The 27,930-nt window shown below is 36.3% G+C and overlaps 1 protein-coding gene across 1 annotated transcript in view; it reads left to right on the top strand.

The window, feature by feature from the left end:
* Nucleotides 1-27,930, top strand: part of MIB1 (mindbomb E3 ubiquitin protein ligase 1) — a 122,637-nt gene that overhangs the window by 47,853 nt on the left and 46,854 nt on the right. Inside the window, exons 9-12 of the mRNA XM_030335688.1 lie at nt 1,023-1,156; nt 4,594-4,701; nt 21,523-21,720; nt 23,787-23,938. Coding sequence (XP_030191548.1) covers nt 1,023-1,156; nt 4,594-4,701; nt 21,523-21,720; nt 23,787-23,938 — 592 coding nt within the window. The remainder of the gene's footprint in view (nt 1-1,022; nt 1,157-4,593; nt 4,702-21,522; nt 21,721-23,786; nt 23,939-27,930) is intronic.

Below are 27,930 nucleotides of genomic sequence, written 5' to 3'. Positions count from 1 at the left end.
TTATATACATAACCTCAATTCATTTTAAAACAAATTACTGTGTATTAGCATTCAGAAAAGAAGATAGAACCATAACTATAAATTATAAGAAAGTAAAGGAAAACATTGGGCGACCTCCAGTTTTATTTTGTACTGCTTTCTACTTCCTCTACTGCTGTCTTTTCTTTCCTGTTGTAATTTGCTAGTGTACTTAAAGTTTAAATTAGGTGGTGTTATTTTTACCTTTTGGTTAGGTGGCATTACAGCCAACTGACTACTACAAATTGAAAGAGCGAGGGATGGTTAATATCCTACTCAAATCATGTGTACTTGGTGGTGGTCCACTTGGTGATTTCTTTGCTTTCTACTAAGTAGATCTAAGAATTAAGGGATGGTACTGGGTAATGTCTCTACTGATTAATGCTATTTAGAAAAAATATCTTATGACAATGAGTCTATATAAATATGCCCCTAGTTCTTTTTTGTTAGTCAATACCAATATGTATGTTGTTGGCACTTAGATGACCATTTTCAACTGAAAATTGGTTTGTCTCTAAAATGTTTCCCCAAATATTATAGAGAGTACGTTGCTTCTGAATCATAATCATTCATTTGTTGATTTTTTCTAAGGTCTGTAGCATTGAAATCTGAGAATTGATGTGATATGCTTAAAACCTGAAAGAAAGTTTGTATTGTTATCATACTCCCATTGTAGTGTTTTTATTTGTGATTATCTTTGGTATGGCTTCTAAATCTTGAATTGTTACTTGTCTCTAACTCTCTACTTTTTCTGAAGTTATAACTTGAAATACATGAATTGGAGAAAGCTGGGAATACTTATGGGTTGGAATTTAATGCAGCTTTCTATGGTAGTAATTATAACTTGCCTGGGTACTATCTGTAGTAGCGTACAAAAATAACACTGATGATAGAAATATTAAAAAAGGAAAAGTATGTGTTCTAGATGTATGGGTAATGCTTGTCTGTTAGTAGTTAAGGTTTGAGATCCTCCTATGTTAGCAGCTTTATTTGATGCTTTACAGAAAGACTCTCCCAACTCTTGAAGAAATTATTTGAAACCCAAGAATCTGGTGACCTCAATGAAGAATTAGTTAAGGCTGCTGCCAATGGAGATGTTGCTAAAGTGGAAGATTTGCTAAAAAGACCAGATGTGGATGTGAGCATTTTAAAAATTATTTGAAGCATACACAAAAATAGAATAGTATAATGAACATTAGAGTTCAGTAATTTCACTTAAGTCCAATTAATTTCCAACTGCGCTTCATCTATTCCTTCTTCCTTTTTTCTCTGAGGTATTTTAAAGACACTGGACATCATTCTTCAGTGTACTTTTCTAAAAGATCTTGACATTTTCTTATTTTAACATTGTGACCTCCTAAATTTATGATTGATAATTAAAAAAAATTTTTTTTTTAACATTTATTTATTTTTGAGAGATAGAGAAAGACAGAGCAGGAGCAGGGGACGGGCAGAGAGAGAGGGAGACACAGAATCTGAAACAGGCTCCAGGCTCTGAGCTGTCAGCACAGAGCCTGATGTGGGGCTTGAACTCAACAAACCATGAGATCATGACCTGAGCTGAAGTCGGACCCTTAAACGACTGAGCCATCCAGGCGCCACTATAATTGATAATTTTTACATTTAGGTTTTTAAGTGGTTAGTGTCCTTTTGGGAAATTCAGTGAATTCTTCTCATGGAGATGTCATCTTACCATGTTTTTAAAATATATTGTAGTAAATTTTATAAGCAGTTTTCTATCCCTCTTTTCAAAACATTTAAACTTTTTTCCTGTGAGAATTGACTTACAGTTTAGAATGCAGATGAAGTAGAGGTCATACATTTTGTAAATCTTAGTAGTTTATTATATTTTACCATTCACATAAACCATATTTTAAGTGGGCCATTTTGGCTCTAGTTTAGTCATTCATTGGCTTTGCCATTGCTCCCATGTCAGCACCAATACAGTGTTCAATGTTGGCCCAGATTGTGGTTGGAGTGGCACTTTGAGTCATTGTCACTGTTCTGTGACACTGTTTGTTGCCTTTGTATTTAAGTATGCTAGACAGTTTGAAGATCTGATCTATAATTGTAAGATATAAACATCATATTCCCAGGAGCTCATGTGGCATTTCATGTTTATTAGGGAGATGTCAGTTGCAGCAGCACAACACAGTGATTCCTTTTTTTTTTTAAGTTTATTTAGAGAAAGAGAGAGAGCTAGAGAGAGCGCGTGTGCCGTGCACGCGCAAGTGGGGAAGGGGCAGAGAGAGGGAAAGAGAGAATCCCAAGCAGGCTCCACACCACCAGCACAGAGCCTGATGCAGGGCTTGAACTCAGGAACTGCGAAATGATGACCTGAGCCGAAGTTGAATGCTCAACTGATTGAGCCACCCAGGCGCCCCAGCACAGTGATTTCTTTATTGTCAGATATCACAAATAATTTATTTAAATTATCAAAATTATGTAAATTATCAAAGTTTAAAGTATCAAATGATTTTTGTGTTTGATAGATTTTTTTTATATTCAGCCAAGCAGATTTATATTTTGTTATACTTAATTTTTTCTTCATTTAATTACTAATTTAGTTTTTTTTTTTTAAAAACAATATACATTCTAAAAATTTAAAGGGAAAAAATAGTTCTACAGGGTTTGTTACAAAAATCATTTCCTTCTCAACTCTGTTTTCCCATCCTTTAGGGGCAGATGTTTTCACGTCTTTCAGCTGATTTTCTTCATATATTTTGCCTCCATATCTTCCAGTAACATCTATTGTTTTTTCTTGATTTTTATGTTTGGGGAGTTATCTTTCAATACTTCACTGTGAAAATGAGGTTTCAGCTTTCTTTCCAGCCCATTCCCTTCACACACATACATGCTCCTCCCAGTTTCTTTATGTGGTTAGGTTGTATTGTAACTTTGTTAAGATTAAAATCGACTGTGCATGTTATTATTTAAATGACATTCATATCTGAGCTGTGACTGATTCTAGATTGTATTTTCCTATATAATTGTTTGCTTTCCTTGATGTTCATAATTTTTTTTTATTTAAAAAATTGAGGTGTAATTTACATATAGTGAAATACATGGAAAAGTTTTGACAAATGCAAACATCCATGTAATTCACACCCCTAATAAGATCTAGGACTTTTCCTTTATTCCAGAAAGTTCACTTGTAGTTTTTCCCAGTCAGTCCCTCTTAACTTCACACATAAAGTTTTTTTCATTTGTTTGTAATCTGTATTGTTATAGTTAATTCTTTTCCAAACTTCTAATTGACTAATCTTCCAAGACACTTAGTTATGTCAGGTATGTATTCATTTCATCTTCTGAGAGATGATGACATAGGAGAAAGATGTGTTTTTTTAAGTTATTTTTTTTAATTTGAGGTCTTGCTCAAATCTCTGATCTTTGCTTGTTCATTCATCTCTGAATAAGACATTAAGCTACTTGGTGCTCTCTTCGCTTGGATAGAACTTAGTGACTGACTTTGCATTATGGTGATTATGCATGTGGAGCTTTTGGGGTCTCTAAATGCTATCATGTAGAGGTCTGTTCTTCATGGCTATTCAGTTGTTTAAGGGAAGAAACCATTTTTCTGTCTAGGGTCTATTTGCATGGCAACTAATGCTCTGTCATTGAGTTTGAGGAGAGGGTCTGGAGTGTGGCCATTGCACATCAGACATCTGCCTGGGGTTTTTCTTCTTAGCCCTGTGATGTGCTTGTTTTTGCAGGCTTTGACTTTGTCTGAAGTTCCTAGGTTTTGTGTTTCTTTTGTCTGTAAAGTCAGAACTTCTGTCTGCTTTCTCTCTTTCAAAAACGTGTTGCTTTTTATTGTTTTCTGATGTTAGCTCTTCCTTTCTCTTTGTCTTTATGTCTTTTTGTGTTTTTAATTATTTTACTGTCTTTTTAGTGTAGTCTGAGGAGAAATGTGATATAAACGTGTGACCAGGCTACCATTTTTAACCATCTTTTATGGTTTTATGGATGGGAGCGGATGGGGTGGGATTAAGGAATTGTACTTAGCCTTGGGTATGTCATTGGGAAATTATGCATTTATTCAACATCTGAAGTGAAGAAAAGATTGGAAATTATTGCTTTATAATATAATAGTTGTATATGGCTACCTTGCTAATTCATTTATGTATTCCTCATGATAGTTTGCTTACAGTTAGTATTCAGTATCTTTGTCAAATTGAATTTATTTATATAGTAGGCCATCTTTTCTGAAAGTTTTTATTCACCTCATTGTTTTTTTTTTCATTGAAACATACTCTGAGCTTTTTAATTCAAATAGAAGTGAATATACAAAACTAAAACGACATTTCTCCCTCCCTTTCTTTTTTTAACTTTTCAGATTGGCTAAAATAGTTCTTTCATAGCTCTTTGAACAGTGGAACTTTAACCTTTAAAACAAACAAACAAAAAAATGCCTGCCTCACTTCTAAATTACAGAAGAGTTTCTGGTGGTCTATGCTAGGATATATGGAAAACCAACCTAAATTATTTTCAAAGAATCCTACAATGTGCTAGATTTAAACCTACATTATATATTGGCTCTTGGTGACATTCCTTCATCCTTTCTTTTTTGTATAGGTAAATGGACAATGTGCTGGTCACACAGCTATGCAAGCTGCTAGTCAGAATGGACATGTTGACATTTTGAAGTTACTTTTGAAGCAAAATGTGGATGTAGAAGCAGAGGTAATTAAACTGTTTGAAACATAAGTAAAAATTAATGTCCTAGAAATTATACTTCTATATTATAAGATGGATTGCTTTCATTCCTAAAGTTTAATCTTCACCTAAGGCTCTTCTGATTGAAAAGAAAAATTTGACAAGAGATAACATGAAGCATTTCTTGTTTTTTTTTTTTTTTTTTATTTTTTTTTTTATTTTTTTTTTAAATTTTTTTTTTTTTTTTAACGTTTATTTATTTTTGGGACAGAGAGAGACAGAGCATGAACGGGGGAGGGGCAGAGAGAGAGGGAGACATAGAATCTGAAGCAGGCTCCAGGCTCTGAGCCATCAGCCCAGAGCCCGACGCGGGGCTCGAACTCCCGGACCGCGAGATCGTGACCTGGCTGAAGTCGGACGCTTAACCGACTGCGCCACCCAGGCGCCCCGCATTTCTTGTTTTTCTTTTGATTCTTCAATATTGTAGCCATAACCATAAGTGAAGATAGGAATTGAGTTTTCCTTTACTATGGTAGGACCACCATGCTGCTGGGGGCTGAATTGGATTCATCCAAAAATCATACTGAGGAAGTTGAGGGAAGGGGAATGTATAGATCATGTAGGTCAAGATTTTTACTGATCTGTGACACTCAGAGGCCTTTCTTTGCTTTTTGTTTTCCCTTTCATAAGGGAATCAGTAATTTAGAACTTGTTTAGTCTTATTGTTTCTTGATTTTAATGTGGATCTTTGAAAATTTTACACGGCGTGTTTATCACTGTGTGTGTGTGTGTGTGTGTGTGTGTGTGTGTGTGCGCTTAAATTAATTTAGAGTATATTCTTTTAAAAAAAAATTTTTTTTTTTTCAACGTTTATTTATTTTTGGGACAGAGAGAGACAGAGCATGAACGGGGGAGGGGCAGAGAGAGAGGGAGACACAGAATCGGAAACAGGCTCCAGGCTCCGAGCCATCAGCCCGGAGCCTGACGCGGGGCTCGAACTCCCGGACCGCGAGATCGTGACCTGGCTGAAGTCGGACGCTTAACCGACTGCGCCACCCAGGCGCCCCAGAGTATATTCTTTTAAAAGGGAAATGAATATTTTTTACTATCATTGGAATTTTAGTTGAGAATCTATGTATGGTGTGAAGGATGGCTTCCTTTGTTATAGTTAACTATAACCTCATTATTGAAAAAATGTTAAAATCACATCTGTTTTAGTCTAGTGGAAGATTATTTAGGAATAAGTAAAATTCTATCAAATTTAGACTAGGTAGAATGTTGTAATTTTGTCCAAATGATACTCCCATTTGAGGAAGCTTAATAAGGACTTGGATTTCTGAGGGCTAAATTAGTAGATGAGCCTATTTTTACTAATTAAAACATTTTAAAGACACATATTTCAAAAGAGAAGTCTTAAGTTATTTTTGCATTTTTCTCAGATTGAATGTATTTTGACAGCTACTGTTTTTTTACAGTTGACAGCTAACTATGAAGAATCATTGGTGTTGTAGTTGTAAATAAGTGATTTTTGATACTGTAATTTTCTGTTGTCTAAAAAGAACTTGAATTTTATTTATTTATTAAAAAAAATTTTTTTTTAACGTTTATTTATTTTTGAGACAGAGAGAGACAGAGCATGAATGGGGGAGGGTCAGAGAGAGGGAGCCACAGAATCTGAAACAGGCTCCAGGCTCTGAGCTGTCAGCACAGATCCTAACATGGGGCTCGAACTCACGGACCGCGAGATCATGAGTCGTTCGCTCAACTGACTGAGCCACCCAGGTGCCCCTTGAATTTTAAATTGGCATGTAGATGTTTATGAACTATATGATAGTTTCATTATTGTCATGTTTTTATGAATGAGATTATATGATTTGATTTTGCTTTTACAGTAGCAATTTTTAAGTCACTTCTTTCTTAGTTGTGAATTTAGGAACACAGTATCACAGGGGTTTTTTTTTGGTAATGAAAGAAAGACAATTTAAATTTAGTGTTTTGTAAATGGGAGACAGTTACTTTATTGTGTCATGGCTTGGAGAGATAGAATGAAATTCTCTGAGTTCAGTATCCCATTTTTTAATTTAATGAATCCAGAAACTACAGTAGCAACAACTACTAAGAAACCACGGCCTTTCTGATTATAGCTAATAAGGCAAGAGGCCCCAAACCAAATTTTTTTGCCTCGTTTTTTATAAAGTGTGCTTTCTGATTCAGAATTTAATTAATACACCTGACAACGCGGGACTATCTAGCCATTTGTGTTTCTAAAGACTTCTTGTTCACATTAGGTGTTGTGTACAATGGGAGTGCAGTTGTGGGACTGGGAACAAAGTTGGCACTGTTCCTCTATTGAACTCAAATATACAACAAATGGTTAGTTGATACTTAAACCTGATGAGATTGGAGTGTGGCTCAGTAAGCTAAGTGTTTACAAATAATTTCTTTGAGAGTTTGAAAACTATGTCACCAGATCAGTGGGATACATCTGGACTTCAACCATACGTCCTCATTTGGATTTCCATTTTGTGCATTTCCTGTTTTAAAAACCATTGCAGGCAGATGTAATTCTATAAATTATTTCTATATGTATTTCTATAAAATAGTGTGAGGAAGGTGAATTAATAACAGTTTACCAATTGCAAACAAAAACCAAATTTAAAAATTGGGTTAAAATATAAATGCCAATTCATCGCCTAAGACTAAAACAAAACATCCTCAAAGTCTCATTTTTCTAGAATTTAAGACTCTATTAGAAGCAGCAGTGGGGGCGCCTGGGTGGCGCAGTCGGTTAAGCGTCCGACTTCAGCCAGGTCACGATCTCGTGGTCCGTGAGTTCGAGCCCCGCGTCGGGCTCTGGGCTGATGGCTCAGAGCCTGGAGCCTGTTTCCGATTCTGTGTCTCCCTCTCCCTCTGCCCCTCCCCCGTTCATGCTCTGTCTCTCTCTGTCGCAAAAATAAATAAACGTTGAAAAAAAAAATTTTTTTTTTTTTTTTTTTTTTTTTTTTTTTAGAACAGTGGTTTTCAAGTGGGGGCATTTTTGTCCTATGGGGGACATTTGGAAATGTCTGGAACCATTTTTGATTGTCATAACTGGTAGGAGGTGTGGTGGTTTGGGTACTACTGGCATCTAGTGGGTAGAAACTAAGGATGCTACTGAATATCCCATAGCACATAGGACAGCTCCCATAACAAAGAACTATCTGGCCCAAAAGGTAGATAGGTCCAAAATTGAGAAACCCTGGTTTAAAAGATGGAGAAAATAGTTAATTTTACAAATGCACTTAAATTTGTGGTTCATCGTTTGTCATTATTAACTTTTTTTATTGGAAATTTTAGATATTTGTAAAAGAATAGTATAATGAATCCTGTGTTCCCATTACCTCACTTCAGTTATTTTTCACGGCCAGTTTTGATTTATCTGTACCCTGTTCCCGCTCTGCTCCCTCTACTGAATTATACTGAAGCAGATCTAGATATATTATTTTATCTGTAAATATTTTGGTATGTATCCTAAAAGATAAGTGCTTTAAACTTCATTATACCTTTTCCAAGTGTAAAAGCAATAATAATTAACAGTATTTTTTATTTTTATTTTTTCAATGTTCATTTTATTTTTGAGAGAGTGTGAGTGGGGGAGGGCAGAGAGAGAGAGAGGCAGACACAGAATCCGAAGCAGGCTCCAGGCTCTGAGCTGTCAGCACAGAGCCCGATACGGGGCTCAAACTCATGAACCATGAAATCATGACCTGAACCAAAGTTGGATGCTTAATCGACTGAGCCCACAATGTTTTTAAAAAACTAATTTTATTAAAACTTTTGAGGTTAGCTGAAGAATAAAGAGAGTAATATATTTTGTTCTTTAGTCATCTCATTCTGTAACCTTTCATTTTTTTCATGTGTATTAGGAAGTGAGTGGGTTGCAAACTATAGCCTGCAGGCCAAATCCAGCCCTCCATTTATGTTGTTAAGTATTACTGGAACACAGCACATTCATTCATTCATTTATTTATTGTGCATGGCTGCTTTCATATTGCAACTGCAGAGTTGAATAGTTGTGACAAGATACTATGTTGTTTGTAAAATCTAAAATACTTTCTGGGCCTTTACAGAAAAGTTTGCTAGTCCCTAGTATAGATGACTGTTGCATTTTTGTTTTTCAGTTGATTTAAGCTATCATTACACTAAATTATACTCCTGAAGCCAATGTTACACCATATGTTAACAAACCAGAATTTAAATAAAAATTTGAAAAAGTAACCACTTAATTATTTCATATATATTGTACCTTTCTGATATGTGATAAGATTATATTTTTTTCCTATTTCTTTTTCTTAGGGAAAACTCAGCTATTTTGAAAAGTTGTCTCCATGTAGGTCATAACCTACTAAGTACAGTAGGATTACATTCTGTTACCTCCTTAATGTATAGGTAAAGGCACTGAGGACTGTGAAATCTTAGGTATGTTTTTATAAGTGAGCTAATTTTGGATCCTGCAGGGACTAAGTATTTTTTTTCCACTGATGAAGTATAATATTAAAGGTGTGAAGGATTGAATGGAAGACCAGTTCTAAAAAGTGGGTCATTTACAATTAGTTTTCAAATACAGTACAAATATATACTGCAGTTGTCAGGAAACTTGGGGTGGTTTTATTATTTAAGATTAATGAAAACTATTCTGAAGAAGAACAATACTAAATTTTATCAGGAAACCCAAGTTTTAATGGTATTGTTGCTGTCTAAAGAGATATTGGGCAAAAACTTTAACTGGTATAAGCTTCAGTTTCCTTATCTATGATAATAACTTAAAGGGTTGGGGTGTGGAGTAAGGGAAATAATTAAGATACTATTTATAGTATACAACACCACCAAAGGAATTTATGATGTTATTATTGCCTTTGTTTGACTGTTTCTTTCCAACTGGCAGAAGGTCCGATTCTGCTTGTCTAGTAATGAAAACAAAACTGTAGGGGCACCTGGGTGGCTCAGTCAGTTAAGTGTCCGACTCTTGATTTTGGCTCAGTTTCAGATCGTTTTGAACCATGATCTCATGGTTTGTGGGATCAAGCCCTGCCTTGGGCTTAGTGCTGACACTGTGGATCCTGCTTGGGATTCTCTCTCTCCCTGTCTTTCTGCTCCTCCCCCACGCACGTGCATGCCCTTTCTCTCTCTCAAAATAAGTAAATAAGTTAAAAAAAACCCAAAACTGTAGTAACAGTTTATGTAAATGTAAAACTGAGAAGGAAAGGGCAAGTGGGCTTCAAGACTGGGCAGTTTAAGGAAATTCTTTTCTTAAAAACAAGTTAGGGCTCAGGATAATAATCTTCAAAGTGGCTCTAGGAATTGGTATACATAGTTCCTGAAGGATCCATGTTGATTTAGATTATGAATGGAGGCTTCCCTACCTCCTTATTCCACACTACACCCCCAAAACTGGTACTATTAAAAATGTGGCATGTCAACAAAAGATTAGATTTGTGAGACTTAGAAAACAGTCTTTAAGTTGGCTTTTACAGGAAGGCAGGCTAAAATCTGAGATTGCCCAAACAAAAAGGTCAAGCTTTACAAGGGGACACACTAGAGTTTTAGCCTTCCCTTATCTGTAAATTCTTTTAGTTGCTCAGGTTGAGTTTTAAGAATCCTCGCTGGGGGCGCCTGGGTGGCGCAGTCGGTTGAGCGTCCGACTTCAGCCAGGTCATGATCTCGCGGTCCGTGAGTTCGAGCCCCGCGTCAGGCTCTGTGCTGACGGCTCAGAGCCTGGAGCCTGTTTCCGATTCTGTGTCTCCCTCTCTCTATGACCCTCCCCCGTTCATGCTCTGTCTCTCTCTGTCCCAAAAATAAATAAACGTTGAAAAAAAAAAAATTAAAAAAAAAAAAAAAAAGAATCCTCGCTGATTTCTCTTTTGTTTTTTCATATTACTTATCTGGTAATGAGTAATTACCATCAGTAAATCCTGTTGGCTCTTCAAAATATATCCAGAATTTGAACATTTTTTTATCCTTTCTGCTGTTACCATCCTAGTCTTCACACTTCTTCCCCCAAATATCCTCATAGCTTTCTCTCTCTCACATCTTCAGCTATTCTTTGGCTGGGAGGCCATCCCTTGGTCATCTAATCCTTCTTCCCTCCAGTATTTTCCCTATGGCCCTTTTACTACCTAAAATTTACATTTTATTTACTTATTTTGTTGATAATATTCTATCTCCCCCACTAGAATGTAAACTCTATGAGGGTAGGAACTTTATTTTGTCCATTGTTGTATCACCACTATCCAGAACAATACTGAGCTTGTAGTAGGAACCCATTAAATACTCACTGAATGAATCAACCAGAATACACCACTTCCAAACAATTGTGTTGAAGTTTTAGCATGATCAGAATACCAGCATCTTGATGAATTGAATGAGTTTTAGGAAAAAAAGATGAAGTAAAATACTACTAATTATATCTGGGGATAATAAAATAGTTTAATTTACTGAAAGTGTCAGTATATTCAGGAAATGTTTAATTCCATTGATGTTAAAAATCATGGTAGTTACTGAGAGGATTCTGGGAATATAGTGATGTAGGAAGTAGTAGAAATTCATCGCCCCACCTAGATAACAACAGTACTTGTAGAATTCTTTCTGATATAACTATTTTAGAACTCTGGATTCTGTTGAAATCTTGCTACTTCCAGGGGAAGGGTTGGAGGTTAATTGTGGTCAATGTTGTCAATTTTAGCTCTTAATTCAGCAGGAACTACCTATATGCCAACCTTTAGCCCAGTGGCAGGCAGCCGTGTTTATGTTCCTAGATCAGCTTGCAGGAGCCAGGGTGGGCAACAAGGACTCTTTTCTACAAACATCAGGATCTGTGTTCTGATCACTGATTGCTGCTTCTGATCATGGAGGTGGAGACACAGAGGTGGGCCGCCGTTGTTGTACCCTCCCATTGTTGTAAGCCATTCCCCCTTCGCTGAAGTGACTTCCAGAAGATTTGAAGATTGGTACACCCTCCCCCTCTTCCCCCTGCCCCCCCCTTTTTTCTTTTTCTCCTTCTGGGAGCCTGGCATTAAAGACTAGGACATCCAAAAGCAACTACTGTGAGAAACTAGAAGGTCACTGCACATGCCCAAGGAAAGGTGCAGGTTCAGAAAAGACCTTTTTTTTTTTTTTTTTTTTTTTTAAATTTTTTTTTCAACGTTTATTTATTTTTGGGACAGAGAGAGACAGAGCATGAACGGGAGAGGGGCAGAGAGAGAGGGAGACACAGAATCGGAAACAGGCTCCAGGCTCTGAGCCATCAGCCCAGAGCCCGACGCGGGGCTCGAACTCCCGGACCGCGAGATCGTGACCTGGCTGAAGTCGGACGCTCAACCGACTGCGCCACCCAGGCGCCCCCAGAAAAGACCTTTTTACACCTTAGGCTATAAGCACAAAGAAAGCCTAAAACAATTAAAAACAAAACAGGAAAAAAAAACCCCAGAAAACCCTGCAAAAGGGAAGCATCTGATTTTAAGAGTTACCGTGTTATTAGAATCAAATGTCCAGATTTCAACAAAAAAAATCACAAGGCATACAAAGAAATAGGAAGGTATGATCCATTTAAAGGAAGAAAAATAAGGCAACAGAAACTGCTTGTGATAAAACCAGATATAGGCTTACTAGACAAAGACTCTAAAACAGTTATCTTAAAGATGCTCCAAGAACTAACTGAAGATGAGAAGAAAGTCAAGAAAATGATGTATGAACAAAATGGAAATAACAGTGAACACAAAGATAAACTAAAAAGAAATCAAGAAGAAATTCTAAAGTTGAAAAGTACGATAACTGAAGTGAAAAAATTCATGGAGATATACAAAGACAGATTTAACCAGACAGAAGAAAGACCCAGTGAACTGGAAGATAAGACAATGAAAATTATGGAGTCTGAGGAGTAGAAGGAAAAAAGATTGAAGAAAAAATGAACAGAGCCTTAGGGACCTGTGGGACACTATCAGGTGGACCATGATATGCACTGTGGGAGTTTGAGGAGAAGAGATTGGCGGGGGGGGGGGGGGGGGGGGGGGAGAGAAGGAGGAGCAGAGAGATTATTTGAAGAAACTATGGCCCAAAACTTCCCAAATTTGAAGAAAGACCTGATTACAAACATCCAAGAAGCACAGTGAATTCCAAGTAGGATGAACTCAAAGAGACCTATGCTGAGACACACACAATATCATCAAACTTCAAGAGCCAAGGCCAAAGAATCTTGAAAGCAGCAACAGAGGTGACTTGTCACTTATAAGGAATCCTCATAAGATTTTTCAGATTTCTCATCAGAAACCTTGGAGTCCAGAAGATAGTGGACTGATGTATTCAAGGTGCTAAAAAGAACACACACACACACACACACACACACACACACACACACACACACACTGTCAACCAAAAATCCTGTGTCTGGTAAAACTCTCCTTCAAAAATGGCAGAGAAATTAAGACATTCCCTAAAACTGAGGGAGTTTGTTACCACTATGCCTGCCTTGCAAGAAATCCCAAAAGGAGTCCTGCAGGGTGAAATGAGTTGTTTTAGGTAGTAACTTGAAGCCATAAGAAGAAATAAAATCACTGTAAAGGTAAAATATGTAGGCATTTATAAAAGATAGCATTATTTTAACAATATATTGTCTATAATTCTTTCTTTTGTTTCCCACATGGTTTAAGAGACTAATACATGAAAAAATTATTAGTCTAAAATCTAGTATTATTGTAATTTTGGTTTGTAAATCTACATTTTGTTTTCTGCATAATTTAAGAACTGATGGATTTAAAAAAATTATATTTTTGGGCACACAATGTACAAAGTTGTAATTTTGTGGTGACAGTAACTGAAAGTGTTGTGAATGGACCTGTTAATGAGTTTTTGTAGGTTATTGAAGTTAGGCTGGTATAAATTTGAAATTAGTATTATAACTTTAGGAAGTTAAATATAACCCCCATGGTGACTGAAGAAAATAGATATAGAATATACATGAAAGGAAATGAGAAGGGAATTAAAATGTTTCACTTCAAAATAACAATTAAATATAAAAGAGGACATTAATTTGGAAAATGAGGCAACAAAAGCTGTATGGTATCTAGAAAATATATAGGAAGATGACAACAGTAAGTTATTCCTTATCAATAATTACTTCAAATGTAGGTGGATTAAAGTATAAAAGACAGAGACTGGCAGAATGGATTAAAAATGATGTAATATATTCTCTGTATAAGAGACTCAGTTTAGGTGCATAGATACTTAAGTTTAAAGTGAAAGGATGGAGAAAGATATTAATGCAAATAGTAACCAAAAGAGAGCAGGAGTAGCTCCACTAATTTTAGACAGAATAGAATTTAAGTCATGAAGGTTATAAAAGACAGAGATGGGCATTATTTTTAAAAAGTTCAATACAGCAAGAAGATATGACAATTATAAATATTTATATACTTAATAATAGACCAAACAAATAGATGAAAAAAATTGACAGAAGTGACGGGAGAAATAAACATTTTTACAATAGTACCTTGAGACTTCAGTATCCTACTCTCAGTAATGGATAGAACAACACAATAAAGCCAAATAGAGCTAATAGACATCTATGGAACACTCCACCTAACAACAGCGTGCACATTCTTTTCAAGTGCACCTTGTACGTTCTTCAGGACAGACCATACGTTAAGTTGCATATTAAGGCTCAGTAGATTTAAAAAGGTAGATGTCTTACAGAGTATCTTCTCTGACCACAATGTGATGAAGTTTCAAATCAATAACAGAGGAAAAACTGGAAAATTCACAAATTTGTGGAAATTAAAATTAAGCAATGAATGGATCAAAGAAATTGCAAGGGAAATAAGACAATACTTAGAGATGAATGAAAACAAAAGCAGAACATAACTAAAACCTGTGAGATGTAGTGAAAGCAGTATGAAAGAGAAGTTTATAGCTATACATGGGTACATTTAAAAGATAGATCAGATAGGGGTGCCTGGGTGGCTCAGTCATTGAAGTGTCTGACTTTGGGTCAGGTCATGATCTTGCAGTTTGTGGGTTTGAGCCCCACGTTGGGCTCTATTCTGACAGCTCAGAGCCTGGAGCCTGCTTCAGATTCTGTGTCTCCCTCTTTCTCTGCTCCTTCCCAACTAAGGCTTTGTCTCTCTCTCAAAAATAAATAAACAGTAAAAAAAAAAATTTTTCAGGGAGCCTGGGTAGTTCAGTCTGTTAAGTGTCCGACTCTTGATTTCAGCTCAGGTCATGATCTCAGGGTTGTGAGATTGAGCTCCAGGCGTGGAACCTGCTTGGGATACTCTTTCTGCCTCTCTCTCTCTGCTCCTCCCCTGCTTGTGTATGCACTCTTAAAATAAACATTAATAAATAAACAATAATAATAACAAAATAGTAAACAAAAATAAACAAACATTAAAAAAAGACTCTGAGTACTAAAATAAGAAATGAAAGTGGGGACATTACCATTCCAAAGAAATGGAAAGGTGTATAAGTGAGTACTTTAAAGAGTTGTATGCCAACAAATGGGATAACCTAGATGAACTGGACAAATACCTAGAAACACAAAACCTAAGACTGAATCATGAAGATACAGGAAATCTGAATAGACCTATAGCTAGTAAGAAGATTGAATCAGTAATTTAAAAAAATACCCTGACAAAGAAAAGCCCTGGAACTGATTGATTCACTGATGAACTCTACCAAACATTTAAAGAGCTCATACCAGTTGTTCTCAGATTTTTCAAAAATGTCAGAGGAGAGAACACTTCCTAACTCATTCTATGAAGCCTGCTTTACCCTGATGTCATAGCCAGACAAAGTTACTATAAGAAAACTACAAACCAATATCCCTTGTGAAGAATGATATAAAGTTCCTCAACAAAATACTAACAAACCAAATTCAGCATATTAAAAGGATTATACACCATGACCAAGTGGGATTTATTCTTGGACTAAAGGAAAGTTTAGCATACAAAAATCGATCAATGTGATAGCATCACATTAACAGAATGAAGGGAGAAAACCATGTGACCGTCTCAATTGATGTAGAAGCATTTGATTAAATTCAGTACCCTTGTATGATTAAAAAACCCCCAGCAAACTAGGAATGGAAGGAAACAACCTTGACATAATAAAAACCATATATGAAAAACTGAAAATTTGTCCTCTGGGATCAGGAAAAAGGTAAGGATACTCACTTTTCCACTCACATTCAACATGGTATTGGAAGTCCTAGCCAGAGTAATTAGGCATGAAAAAGAAATAAAAGGCATCGACCTTGGAAAGGAAGAAGTAAAATTATCTCTGCAGATTATGTGATCCTTTTATCTAGAAAACCCTAAAGTTCCACACAAAAAACTTTTAGAACTAATTAAGATATTCAGCAAAGTGTCAGGATACAAAGTCAATGTACAAAAGCTAGCTGTATTTCTGTACACTAACCATCAACAATCAGTAGGGGATATTAAGAAAACAACTCCATTTACAATAGCAACAAAAATAATTAGGAGTTAATTTAACCAAAGAGGTGAAAGACTTGTACAATGAAAACTACAAAATACTGCTGAAAGAAATTATAGAAGACATATGCAAATAGAAACCTATTTCATGTTCATGGATTGGAAGAATTTATATAATGATGTCAGTACTGTCCAAACTAATCCACATGTTCAATGCAAACCTTGTCAAAATATTAGTGATTTTTTTTTCCAGAAATGGAAAAATCCATTCTATAGTTCAGTATGTCATCTCAAGATACCAAGATGGTTTCAAAACCATCTTGAAAAGGAATAAAAAATCTGGGAGACTCATTCTTCCTGATTTCAAAATTTACTGCAAAGGTACAATACTCAAAACAGTTTGGTACTGGCATAAAGACAGATCTATAACTCAGTGGAACAGAATAAAGAGTCCATTAATCCTTGCATACATGGCCAAATAATTTTTGACAAGGGCGCCAAGAGTATTCAGTGAGGAAAGGACAGTCTTTTCAATAGATGGTGCTGGGAAAACAGGATATCTATGTACAAAAGAATGAAGGTGGACCCTTACCTCAAATCATCTACAGAAATTAACTCAGTAGGTCAAAGACTTAAATGCAAAAGCTAAAAGTATAAAACTCTTAGAAGAAAACATTGGGCAAAGCTCACAACATTGGGTTTGGCAGTGATTTGTTGGCACATGCAGCAAAAGAAGAAATAGGCAAATTGGACTTCCATGAAAATTGAAAAATTCTGTGCACCAAAGGACACTATCAACCATGAAAAGGCAACCTACAGAATATGGGACAATACTGGCAAATTGTATGTCTGATAATGGGTCGATGTCCAGGATATGGAAAATACTTAAAACTTAACAACAATAACAAAACCTGATTCAAAACTGGGCAAAGGACTTGAATAGACATTTTCCAAATAATATATATGGATGGCTCATAAGCACCTGAAAAGATGCTAAACATCACGAATCATTAGGGAAATGTAAATCAAAAGCATAATGAGATACCACCTCACAGCTAGCTAGTCAGATGGCTACTATAAAAAAAAAAAAAAAAAAAAAAAGGAAAAAAAGCCAAACAGAAAATATGTGAGGATGTGGAGAAATTGGAACCCTTTGGGGAGGTTGGTGAGGATGTAAAATTGTATGGCTGCTGTGGAAAACAGTATGGTGATTTGTTAAAAATAGAATTACCGTATGATCCAACAATTCCATCTCTGGGTATATACCCACAAGAATTGAAAGAACAGTGTTCATATCATTATTCAAAGTAGCTAAAAATTGGAAGCAACCTAAGTATTCTTGATTTATGAATGGCTAAACAAAATGTGGTATATACATACAATGGAGTATTATTTACTTAAAAAGAAAGGTAATTTTGCCTCATGCTACAATGTGGATGAACCTTGAGGACATGATGCTAAATGAAATAAGACAATTGCAAAATACAAATACTATATGCTTCCATTTATGTGAAGTACCTGGACTAGTCAAAAATCATAGAGACAGAAAGTAGAATAATGGTTTCCAGGGGTTGGGAAGAGGGACAATGGAGAATTATTGTGTAAAAGGTATAGTTTTAGTTTTACAAGATGAGTTCTGGAGATGGATGGTGGTGATGGGTGCATAACAATATGAATATGTTTAATATCACTGAATTTTACACTTAGAGATGGTTAAGATGATAAATTTTATGTTACTTGTATTTTACAGTAAAAAAAAATCATTTAAAAAACATGATTGTAGGGGCACCTGTGTGGCTCAGTTGGTTAAGCATCTGACTCTTGGTTTCAGCTTAGGTCATGCTCTCACGGTTTGTGGGTTCAAGCCCCACATTGGGCTCTGCCCTGACAGTACAAAGCCTGCTTAGGATTCTTTCTCTCTTTGCCCATCCCCTGCTCATGCTTGCTCTCTCTCGAAATGAATAAATGAACTTGAAAAAAAACAAACAAACCATGATTGTAGGGATGCCTTGGTGGGTCAGTCAATTAAGTGTCCAACTCTTGATTTTGGCTCAGGTCATGATCTCATGTTTGTGAGATTAAGCCCCGCATCAGGCTCCATGCTGAGCTTGGAGCCTGCTTAGGATCTCTCTCTTACGCCCTCTCCCCTTCTCCCCCACCACTGCCACTCTTGCTGTGCCCCTACCCCTCACGTGTGCACATGCTCTGTCTCTTGAAAAAAATAAAACCAAAAAACCCATGATTGTAATTAAGGCATATTAAAGATTCAACTCTGTACCCATTTTGGTTCTTACTAGCTAGTAGGTACTGTGGTGCATCCTGGGGATAAAGATGACAAAGATACAGTTGTAGCCCAAAAGAAACTCACAGTCAAATAAGAATAATGTACTTGGAGGGGTTCCTAAGTGGTTCAGTTGGTTAAGCACCAACTCTTGGTTTCTGCTCAGATCATGATCTCATGGTTCAAGCCCTGCATCAGGCTCTATGCTGGCAGCACAGAGCCCTTTTGGGATTCTCTCTCTCTCTCTCTCTCTCTCTCTCTGTTCCTCCCCTTGCTTGCACTCTCACTCTCTCTCAAAAATAAAAATAAACATTTTAAAAATGATGTACTTGAAAACAAATAATTATACTACAGAGTGATAATAAGATTTTGTGAGAGGGGATGTTTCATAGGGGAGGGAGAGGTTGTCTGAGCTGAATTGTAAAGGGTATCTGTTCTCAAGCCAACAAGGTGAGGAATCAACGCGTTGATATCTGGGGTGAAGTATATGAACATAGGGGGTCAAATAAGTTGGTAAGTTAGAGTTTTATATGTGAAGCAATGATGGCAGCAGATGAATATGATATGGTCCACAGAAATAGGTTTTAAAAGAGGTTTGTTATTTATATAGTAGGGTTATATTAGAGTTTTAAACATAGATGTTATACTTTACAGAGGGAATTTGTGTGTGTGTGTGTGTGAGAGAGAGAGAGAGAGAGCGAGCGAGAGAGAGGGAGCGAGAGAGCGCGCAGAATAGATTGGGGTAAAATAAAGTGGAGGCAGGGTAAGCTGTGGCAATAAGTTAGGTGACTGAGAATCAAGACCTAAATTAATTCGTGGTAGGACTGGAGAAGAGAGAAGAGATCTGAATGTAAATTGAAGAGTAACAAGCATAGAATTTTGTGTTTGTATATTTTGTGTCTCAGGGAGAGGAAGTAGGTGAGCATAACTTACACATACTGATTTTGTTGACCATGTGGTTTGTGGTTCTGTCAGCTAACCTAGGGAATGAGAGCAGATTTTGCAAAGTTCAGAGGAAAGAGGGGGATAAGAGGGTAGAAAGACCCAAGATCAGGTTTAATTTGAGGCCCCTGCACAAATCCTTTCAGGTAGCCTTATTGAGATCAGCTGTGATCCTGTCCCTCAACATCTCATTTGGTGCCAGGATGGGAGACATAATGAACTTCTATTAGGTGTATTTGGATACTACAAATGGATTCAGAAGAAAGCAACAAAACCTATTCAAGTTTTTATGCAGCTGAGGTTTTTTATTTTGAAGAAAAACAAAGTAATTGTTTTCTACTGTATATATTTTCCAGAATCTTGAAGTTTCTCTTATTTTTATATCCTTTTGACATATAAGAGTTTTTAATTTTTTAGTGGTTTTTTTTTTGTGTAAATAAATTGTTGACAGGACCTGCATAACAGTGTTTCAGTAACAGCTTTCTAACAATCATAAACATATGGTACATTTCATAAATAGTTCCTGTTTTTATTTGGCGAGTGTTAGTGGATTGATGTTATTTTTAACAGAAGAACCACTTAGATTGCCTTAAAAATTATAACAAAAAATAAATCTAAACAAATTACAGAGAAGGAAGAGGCTAAAAACTATTTTGAATTCAGCAACTGTTTTGAACTGTTGTTTTGTTTTTTGATTTTTTGTTTTTAATTTTTATTTATTTTTTTTAATTTTTTTTTTTAACGTTTATTTTTGAGACAGAGAGAGACAGAGCATGAACGGGGGAGGGTCAGAGAGAGGGAGACACAGAATCTGAAACAGGCTCCAGGCTCTGAGCTGTCAGCACAGAGCCCGACACGGGGCTCGAACTCACGGACCGTGAGATCATGACCTGAGCTGAAGTCGGCCGCCCAACCGACTGACCCACCCAGGCGCCCCTGTTGTTTTGTTTTTAATTTAAATCTGTGAAAAGTAGTTCAAATAATGCTGAGTACCATATGGATTTTCAAACCACTTGCTAAAACTGGACTCCATGAGAGGGAAGGACTGTGGGTTGGGAATCATTGCTCTGGAGAAAGTCTCAGAGCGTGCTTACTTCTGAGTGTCAGAATTTGAGATGTCTGAAATAAAGATAGTATCCTTATAATACATATCTCCATCTGGATCGAGCAAAGTGATGGGACTTCTTTTTTAGTGTAGACTATGTATATTATCTTCATGGTACAGTATGGACATTTTTTTCCTCTTTAAAAAGTTGTTTCTTATATTTGAAAAAATAAGTAATTGGGTCTTTCTCTGCCTCTCATCTCCGGAAATATGCCTGTTATAAAAGGTAAGACTTTAGGGGTACCTGGGTGGCTCAGTCAGTTAAGCATCAACTCTTGATTTTGGCTCAGGTCATGATCTCGCCATTCATGAGATTGGGCCCCACGTGGGACTCTGTGCTGATTTAGCAGAGCTTGCTTGGGGTTCTCTCCCTCCTTCTCTCTCTGCCCCTACCCTGCTTGTGCATACCTCCCCACCCCACCCCCGCCAAATAAATAAATGAGCTTAAAAAAAGGTAAGGCATACCTCCTGGATTTTTCTGAAATAATTTTGGGTTTTGGATATGTCAAGTTATGCTGATTTGTGTGTCATTTTTTTATCTTTTCAGGTAGTACTTAAATTTTTTCTGTTCTTGAATATACAGAAGAATGTATCCTCACTAGCCAGAGATAACCAATGTTGATATATTGATATATTTCTCTCAAAGTTAATTGAGATCTCAATTTGGCATCCTGTCTTTTTTAAATTGCTCAACTAATATTTATATAATTTTTATGTCATTAAAAAGCCTTTGTAAAATTTTTTGAATGGAAAAAACGTTTATAAATGGTTGTCTCATCATTTAACATTTTCCTAATGTTGGCTTACCATCATCACTGTTAACTTCTGATAAAAGTATTGGTCCATTATATATGTGAAATAGTGTATTGATCCAGGTTCATCATTTCTGTTTGGAGTTAATCACTGTTCAAGTGACTTGCTAGTTATTTTGTTGGCTCTGTTCTTTGTAACCTTTTCTCACATTAATCTGGTTCTTGATGAATTATTATAGCTTCAGGTATTATTTTTATTTCTAAAATAATTCACTCACTAATTCAGATTTCAATGATGATGTTTAGGATAAAGATGGAGATCGAGCTGTTCACCACGCAGCTTTTGGAGATGAAGGTGCTGTTATAGAAGTACTGCACCGGGGCAGTGCTGATTTGAATGCTCGCAACAAGCGCCGACAGACACCACTTCATATTGCTGTTAATAAGGGCCATCTTCAGGTTGTGAAGACTTTATTGGACTTCGGCTGTCATCCTAGTCTCCAGGTAAAGTCTTTCATGAAGAATATTCTGCAGGCATTGCTAGGATTCTGTTAAAGCGAAGTACTAAGTTCTCTGGTAAGCATTCCTTTGTTACCAGTTCATTGTGTATGTTCGGTCATAGGAAATGATCCCAAAGGCATAGAATATGATAAAATTGGCAGCTATTCCTTCTTAGAAAAGCCTTTTTAAAGAAAGTGTCCGTAGATTAATTTTATATTGGAAGGTGAGGATGGGGACTTCTTGCAAATATATCAGCTTATGAATTGATTTAATTTTATTGATCATAACAATGAGCTTCTGCAGCTTAAGGAAGTGTAATAGGCTACATTTCATGATGCTTTATAACCATCTGAATTATTTTAATTGTATCTTAATTTATCTTAGAGTCTTAGTCTAGTCATTAGTTCAGGAAGATTTTCTGTTTTTGAAAATATACAGGGTTTTAGGGTTAATTTACAGTAGGACCTAATTTTTGAGGCAAGAATCACCTAAGAGATGATTCCTTCCACAGTTTTAGCAACCAGATGGATTAGATTGGATAAGTGTCAGAGAAGTAATGAAGAGGAAAAACAGGAGTAATGGGACTGGAAGTTTGAGAACTGAAAGAATTGGAGATTTTGTTCAGCTAGATGGTTATCAGAGACTGATATATCTGAGGCACAGCATTTTGGAACTGACAGGGTTTGGAACTTAGACCCTCTAAGTGGATGGCAGAATTGAAGGATGGAGGAAGTAGAGAGTGTTAATCTGTTGAAGGAGAGATAATTTATACCTATTGATTTTATTTGGTCTGAAATGGGAGGCAAAGTCATCTGTTGAGAGTGAATGGCCAGTAGTAGGTATAGAAAAGGTAATTGAGAAGAGTGATAGGATATTTGGAATAGCTACTGTGGGGACCAGAAGGTATGACATAGCAGGGCCTGTAGAAGCTTATTCCAACCATGTGAAGAGCCTAGCTGAAGTTGAAGAGTATGAATTTTTAGTGCCACTGCATCGGAGGACAGAAAGTAGACGGTTGGATTGAACTTGGGTTAGGAATCTGTTATGAGGGTACATGAGTATATGTCTGGGATTGGCCAACTTTTTCTATAAAGGGCCAGATGATAATTTAGGCTTTCATATAGTTTCTATAATGACTATCCAGTGCTCCAATTATAGCGTGAAAGCAGCCATTGATAATACATAAATGACTGTGTGTGGCCGTGTTCCAATAAAACTATTGACAAAAACAGGTGGCAGGCTGGATGTAGCAACCGTGGGACATGCCATAGGTATGACTTAACATTTATGGAACTATGAGATGAATGCGGTCTAAATTACCCATTTATGCAGATAACTGAAAATGAATAATAACTTACTGCTAAGTAAGTTGATTAATGAAAAAAGTAGCTTGAAAAAAAGAGGAAGACTGAGACTGCTAAATTTTCTTTTACATTTGTTTCTATTTTGATTAACTAACTGCTTTTCTGCCCCTTGCAAACATTTAGATTAATGATTTTCACCCATGACTACACAATATATACAGCTGGGGAGCTCTGAAAAACTACTAATGCTTGGGTCTCACTCCCAGAAATTCTGGTTTAGTTGGTCTGGAGAACAGCCTGGTATCTTTTTAAGAGCTCCCCTATAGATTCTAAATGTGCAGCCAAGATCGAGAACTACTGATTTTTAATTCATTTCTATAGGGCCCAAAGACTGGTGTAAGTTTGTTTTGAAATTTCAGGCATAACAATTACTGGTAGGAATGGGTATAGCCGGCTATTTTAAACTAATGAATTTTGAGCGCAGCTTTTTCACCTCATTACTTTTTATAATTAGCTGAACCATACTTGAACGTGATTATTTTTCCTTTTCTTTCGTAGGCTACGTGTTCATTGTGTTTAGATTGAGTATGAATTTATTTAATATAATGAGGCTCATATCTCTTGCCTGCATCTTAAAATTTAACATAGGATGTTTTGTTGATGGTTTTTGGATATGGCTTCTGTTTAGTAGTTCAGTATATATATTAGTATTACATATGATGTTTGGTTCAAGAACTGATGAAAGTCTCTTTAAATTAAAAAAAGGATTCTGAAGGTGATACCCCTCTTCATGATGCAATAAGTAAGAAACGTGATGACATCCTGGCAGTTCTTCTAGAAGCTGGAGCAGATGTTACCATTACAAACAATAATGGATTTAATGCTCTGCACCATGCAGCACTAAGAGGAAATCCCAGGTAAAAAGATCCCACTTTTTACTCTGGCAGTTTAAAAATATTTTCCTAGTGCTAGTTCTCTTTTTCTGATACTGATGAGGAAATAATGACTTATTTTAGTATTTTATAAATCATTTTAAGGTCTGTAGAAATTATGTCTTCACTATTAATTTTATATTATATTTTGGTTGTTAAACTAATGCAAGGACTGCCTGGGTGGCTCAAGCATTAAGCATCTGACTTTGGCTCAGATCATGATCTCACAGTTGGTGAGTTTGAGTCCCATATCGGGTGAGCTCGAGCCCTGCTTCAGGTAAAAACAGGAGGCCTGGGTGAGCCCTGCTTCTCTCTCTCTCTCTCGCTCTCGCTCTCGCTCTCCCTCTCTTCCCCTCCCTTCCCCTCCCTTCCTCCCTCTACCTCCCCCCCTCCTCCCTTCCACCCCTTGGGGGATTCTCTCTCTCTCTCTCTCTTTCTCTCTGCCCCTTGCTCACTTGCACCCCCCCCTTCTAAAAACAAACAAACAGAAATTAATACAAATATTATAAAATGATTACTGAAATATATATTAAGTATGGATATAAAGTATCAAGAATACTTATATGTAAAGATTTAATTAAAATGCATTCCATCTTGAGAGTTATGTCTCTTTAAGATCGTTCTCAATGTGTCCTCTCATCTCCTTTTATCTATTTGCATGATTATTTTTAACATGTGGCTAGATAACTGTTAAGTACCTAACTCCATATTAATAACATAAATATATACGCTTCTGGTGAGGATATTCCCAGCTGTTGTAACAATAGTGATGGGCAGTCTGCCAAAAAAAAGTATTTGCTGGTTATAGTTTGAAAAAAAACTTCTGGGAAGTCACAGAACTCATGAAGGATCTGCACTGTCTCAGAGAATAGGAAAAAGCTTAGTTTTGCTTAATCTAGAGCTTTCTATGAATAAATTTTGGGGAACATCTTAACCACGAAAAGCATTTTAGAAAATTTAGTATTAGAGGTCCTCTGTTTATAGTTGAATTAAGCCTGCATTTCTTGACTGAGGGAGCTGTTCACTTTCAAGTTTATTTTGACACTTTAATCTATCCTAAATTCTTTTTTAAAATTGAGATATAATGGACATATAACATTTTTAGTTTCAGTTGTACAACATAATAGTTTGAAATCTGTATATATCATGAAATGATTATCATGTTAAGTCTGGTTAAGATCCTTCACCACATATGGTTACAAATGTTTTTTCCTGTGATAAGAACTTTTAAGATTTACTCACTTAGCAACTTTGAAATACACAATACAGTATTACTAACTATATTACATCCCCATGAATTCTTATCCTTTGGTTCCATATGGTATTTTTATATTGTGTTTCCTTCTAGTTTTTGTTATTTTTTTGGTTTCTTAGAATCACCACTAGAGGGTGAGCACAGAGAACAAGAGGATTTTATTGCTATTGCCTGTTGGTACTCTTAACGAGGGGTATATAATGTAGGATGAAGCAAATGACCATATTTTATATTATGTTTTGATTTTTCAAATTACGAATATTTGAACACTTTGTACTTTGGCATTGTGAAGGAGACAAAATGGTATGTTCCCTGCCTTTTAAATAGAAGATGATGATGATAGTACTTACCATAGGCAAGGCCTCCACTAAGTGGTTTACATGCATTATCTCCTTTAATCCTTTCAACAGCTTTTTGAGGCAGGTGTTAATATCTTCTCTTTGTAGATAAAGAATATGAAGCTTATAAAGAGATGACATTATTTATTCAAGATATAGTGACTAGTGGAGTAGCTAGAAGTTGAGCAAGAATCTGACTTAAGAATCATAGGTCTTACCCACCTTATGTTACTTTTTCTGTATTATGGTCTGTATATGAGGCAAGACTGAAACACATGGACAGAGAATGATTTAACTGAGAATGTATTAATACATCACCCCCCTTCCTGCCTCTTTGCTTAGGGTTGTCATTGACTACACTGTCAATAATTCTCAACTTCAGTTCTCAAAATTCCATTTATTGTACCCAGCTTTCCAATCTATTCCATTCTTCCTATTCCCATTTTTGCTGATCTAATTAAGTACTCACCACTTTTACTTAAACTATTACAATATCTTTCTAATTGTTTTCTCTGATTTCAGTCTTATCTCTGATTGAACTTTTATCTAATTGCCAACTTACCATTCTAAAGACATAATGGCTCCCCTTCCCTTTTCCCAAATCTTCATTTGTTTCCTATTGTACATAGAATAAAATTTATACACCTTGAACTTTGCCTTCACACTCATTTGTGATGTGTCCTAAGCCTGTCTTTTTTTTTTTTTTTTTTTTTTAATTTTTTTTTTCAACGTTTATTTATTTTTGGGACAGAGAGAGACAGAGCACGAACGGGGGAGGGGCAGAGAGAGAGGGAGACACAGAATCGGAAACAGGCTCCAGGCTCCGAGCCATCAGCCCAGAGCCTGACGCGGGGCTCGAACTCACGGACCGCGAGATCGTGACCTGGCTGAAGTCGGACGCTTAACCGACTGCGCCACCCAGGCGCCCCTAAGCCTGTCTTTTTAACTTCATCTCCCACTAAATCCCCCTTTCCACCTTGCCCTTCAGCGACATTATGCTATGCCCTTTTTCTAAAATATTTTGTCTACTTTCCTCATTTATTTGTTTCCCTTAGTGAGAGTGCCCTTATCCTTTGTCTTGATCTTAAGCATCTTTTCCTTCAGAGCTCCTAGATCACATCATTGAAATTATTTTCTATTTGCCCTACACTAACTTGTTCTTTGTTCTTATTTATTTCACTTTATGTCTATTAGTGTGGCATTTCTGTGTTTCTGTTAAAATTGTGAGCATGCCTATTCATCTGTGTATCTCCCACAGTGCTTTGACTATGATAGGGAGTTAATAAATGTTAGTCTTAATTTGACAATCATGACAGCGCTAGATATCACAAGATGTTAATATGATTAGTTACAGATTCTGTAGAGAAACTGTTAGAGGTCAAACAGAACAATTATTTCAGATTAAAATGGTTGAAAAGAGATTTTATTAAGGATATTTAGGTTATATTAAATCATAAAGTTTTTTTATATATATAACTTATTGTCAAATTGGTTTCCATACAACACCCAGTGCTCATCCCAATAGGTTAAATCATAAAGTTTAAGATAAACTGAAAATTGAAGTGTTTAGGAAATGAGGGACTTTTAAGTATTTTGAATTATTTCACTCTACTGGGGGTAGGGTAGTATATTTAATAGTGCTAATAAGCCTATACAAGAAAGAGAGAGTATCCTACTTAACATTTCTTCAGTTCTTGTATAAATTTTGAGAGTTCTGCTGAAAATTTGTACAGTGACTCTTCCAACCAAATGATTGGTGTCAGGTGACATTTAATAAAAGGGAAAAAAGCCATTGTTATTCTGCAGTAAAGTGATGCTTTAGCTAAAACTACGTGACTTTTTAAATTCTTATTTCTTCAAGATATTTCATGCAGTTGTGACTCTAGATTGCCAGATAAAGAGTATGATTCCTTTTTTTTTAAGGAGGGGTCGCAGGGAGTGGGAGATGGAGAGAGAGAATCTTAAGCAGGCTCCATGCCTAACACAGAACCCCACATGGGGCTCCATCTCAGGACTGTGAAATTGTGACCCAAGCTGAAATTAAGAGTCAGACATTTAACTGACGGAGCCACCCATGCGCCCCCCAGAGAGTGTGATTTTAATTGGACACTGAAGAGTATCAGAAGATGACACAACTTATATATCAGTTGAAATTGCAAATTGAAATTGAATTGCAAAAACAACTGAGGTTGTTTTGAGGCTTTTCATATCAAATTTTTTATTCTTAAAATTTGCTTTTCTTCCTTGCACTGGTCAGTGATATCAGAAGACAGATGAGCCATTTCTGGTGTACTTAGAATTTTTATCTAAAGTCTTTGGCCTTGAGGTGCCTGGTTGTTTCAGTCAGTTAAGCATCTGACTTTGGCTTAGGCCATGATCTCACG

The sequence above is a fragment of the Lynx canadensis genome, chromosome D3, assembly GCF_007474595.2.
Source record: "Lynx canadensis isolate LIC74 chromosome D3, mLynCan4.pri.v2, whole genome shotgun sequence".
NCBI lineage: Eukaryota > Metazoa > Chordata > Mammalia > Carnivora > Felidae > Lynx > Lynx canadensis.
Note: the sequence above shows the minus strand (reverse complement) of the source record. Positions and strands in the feature narration are given on the sequence as shown.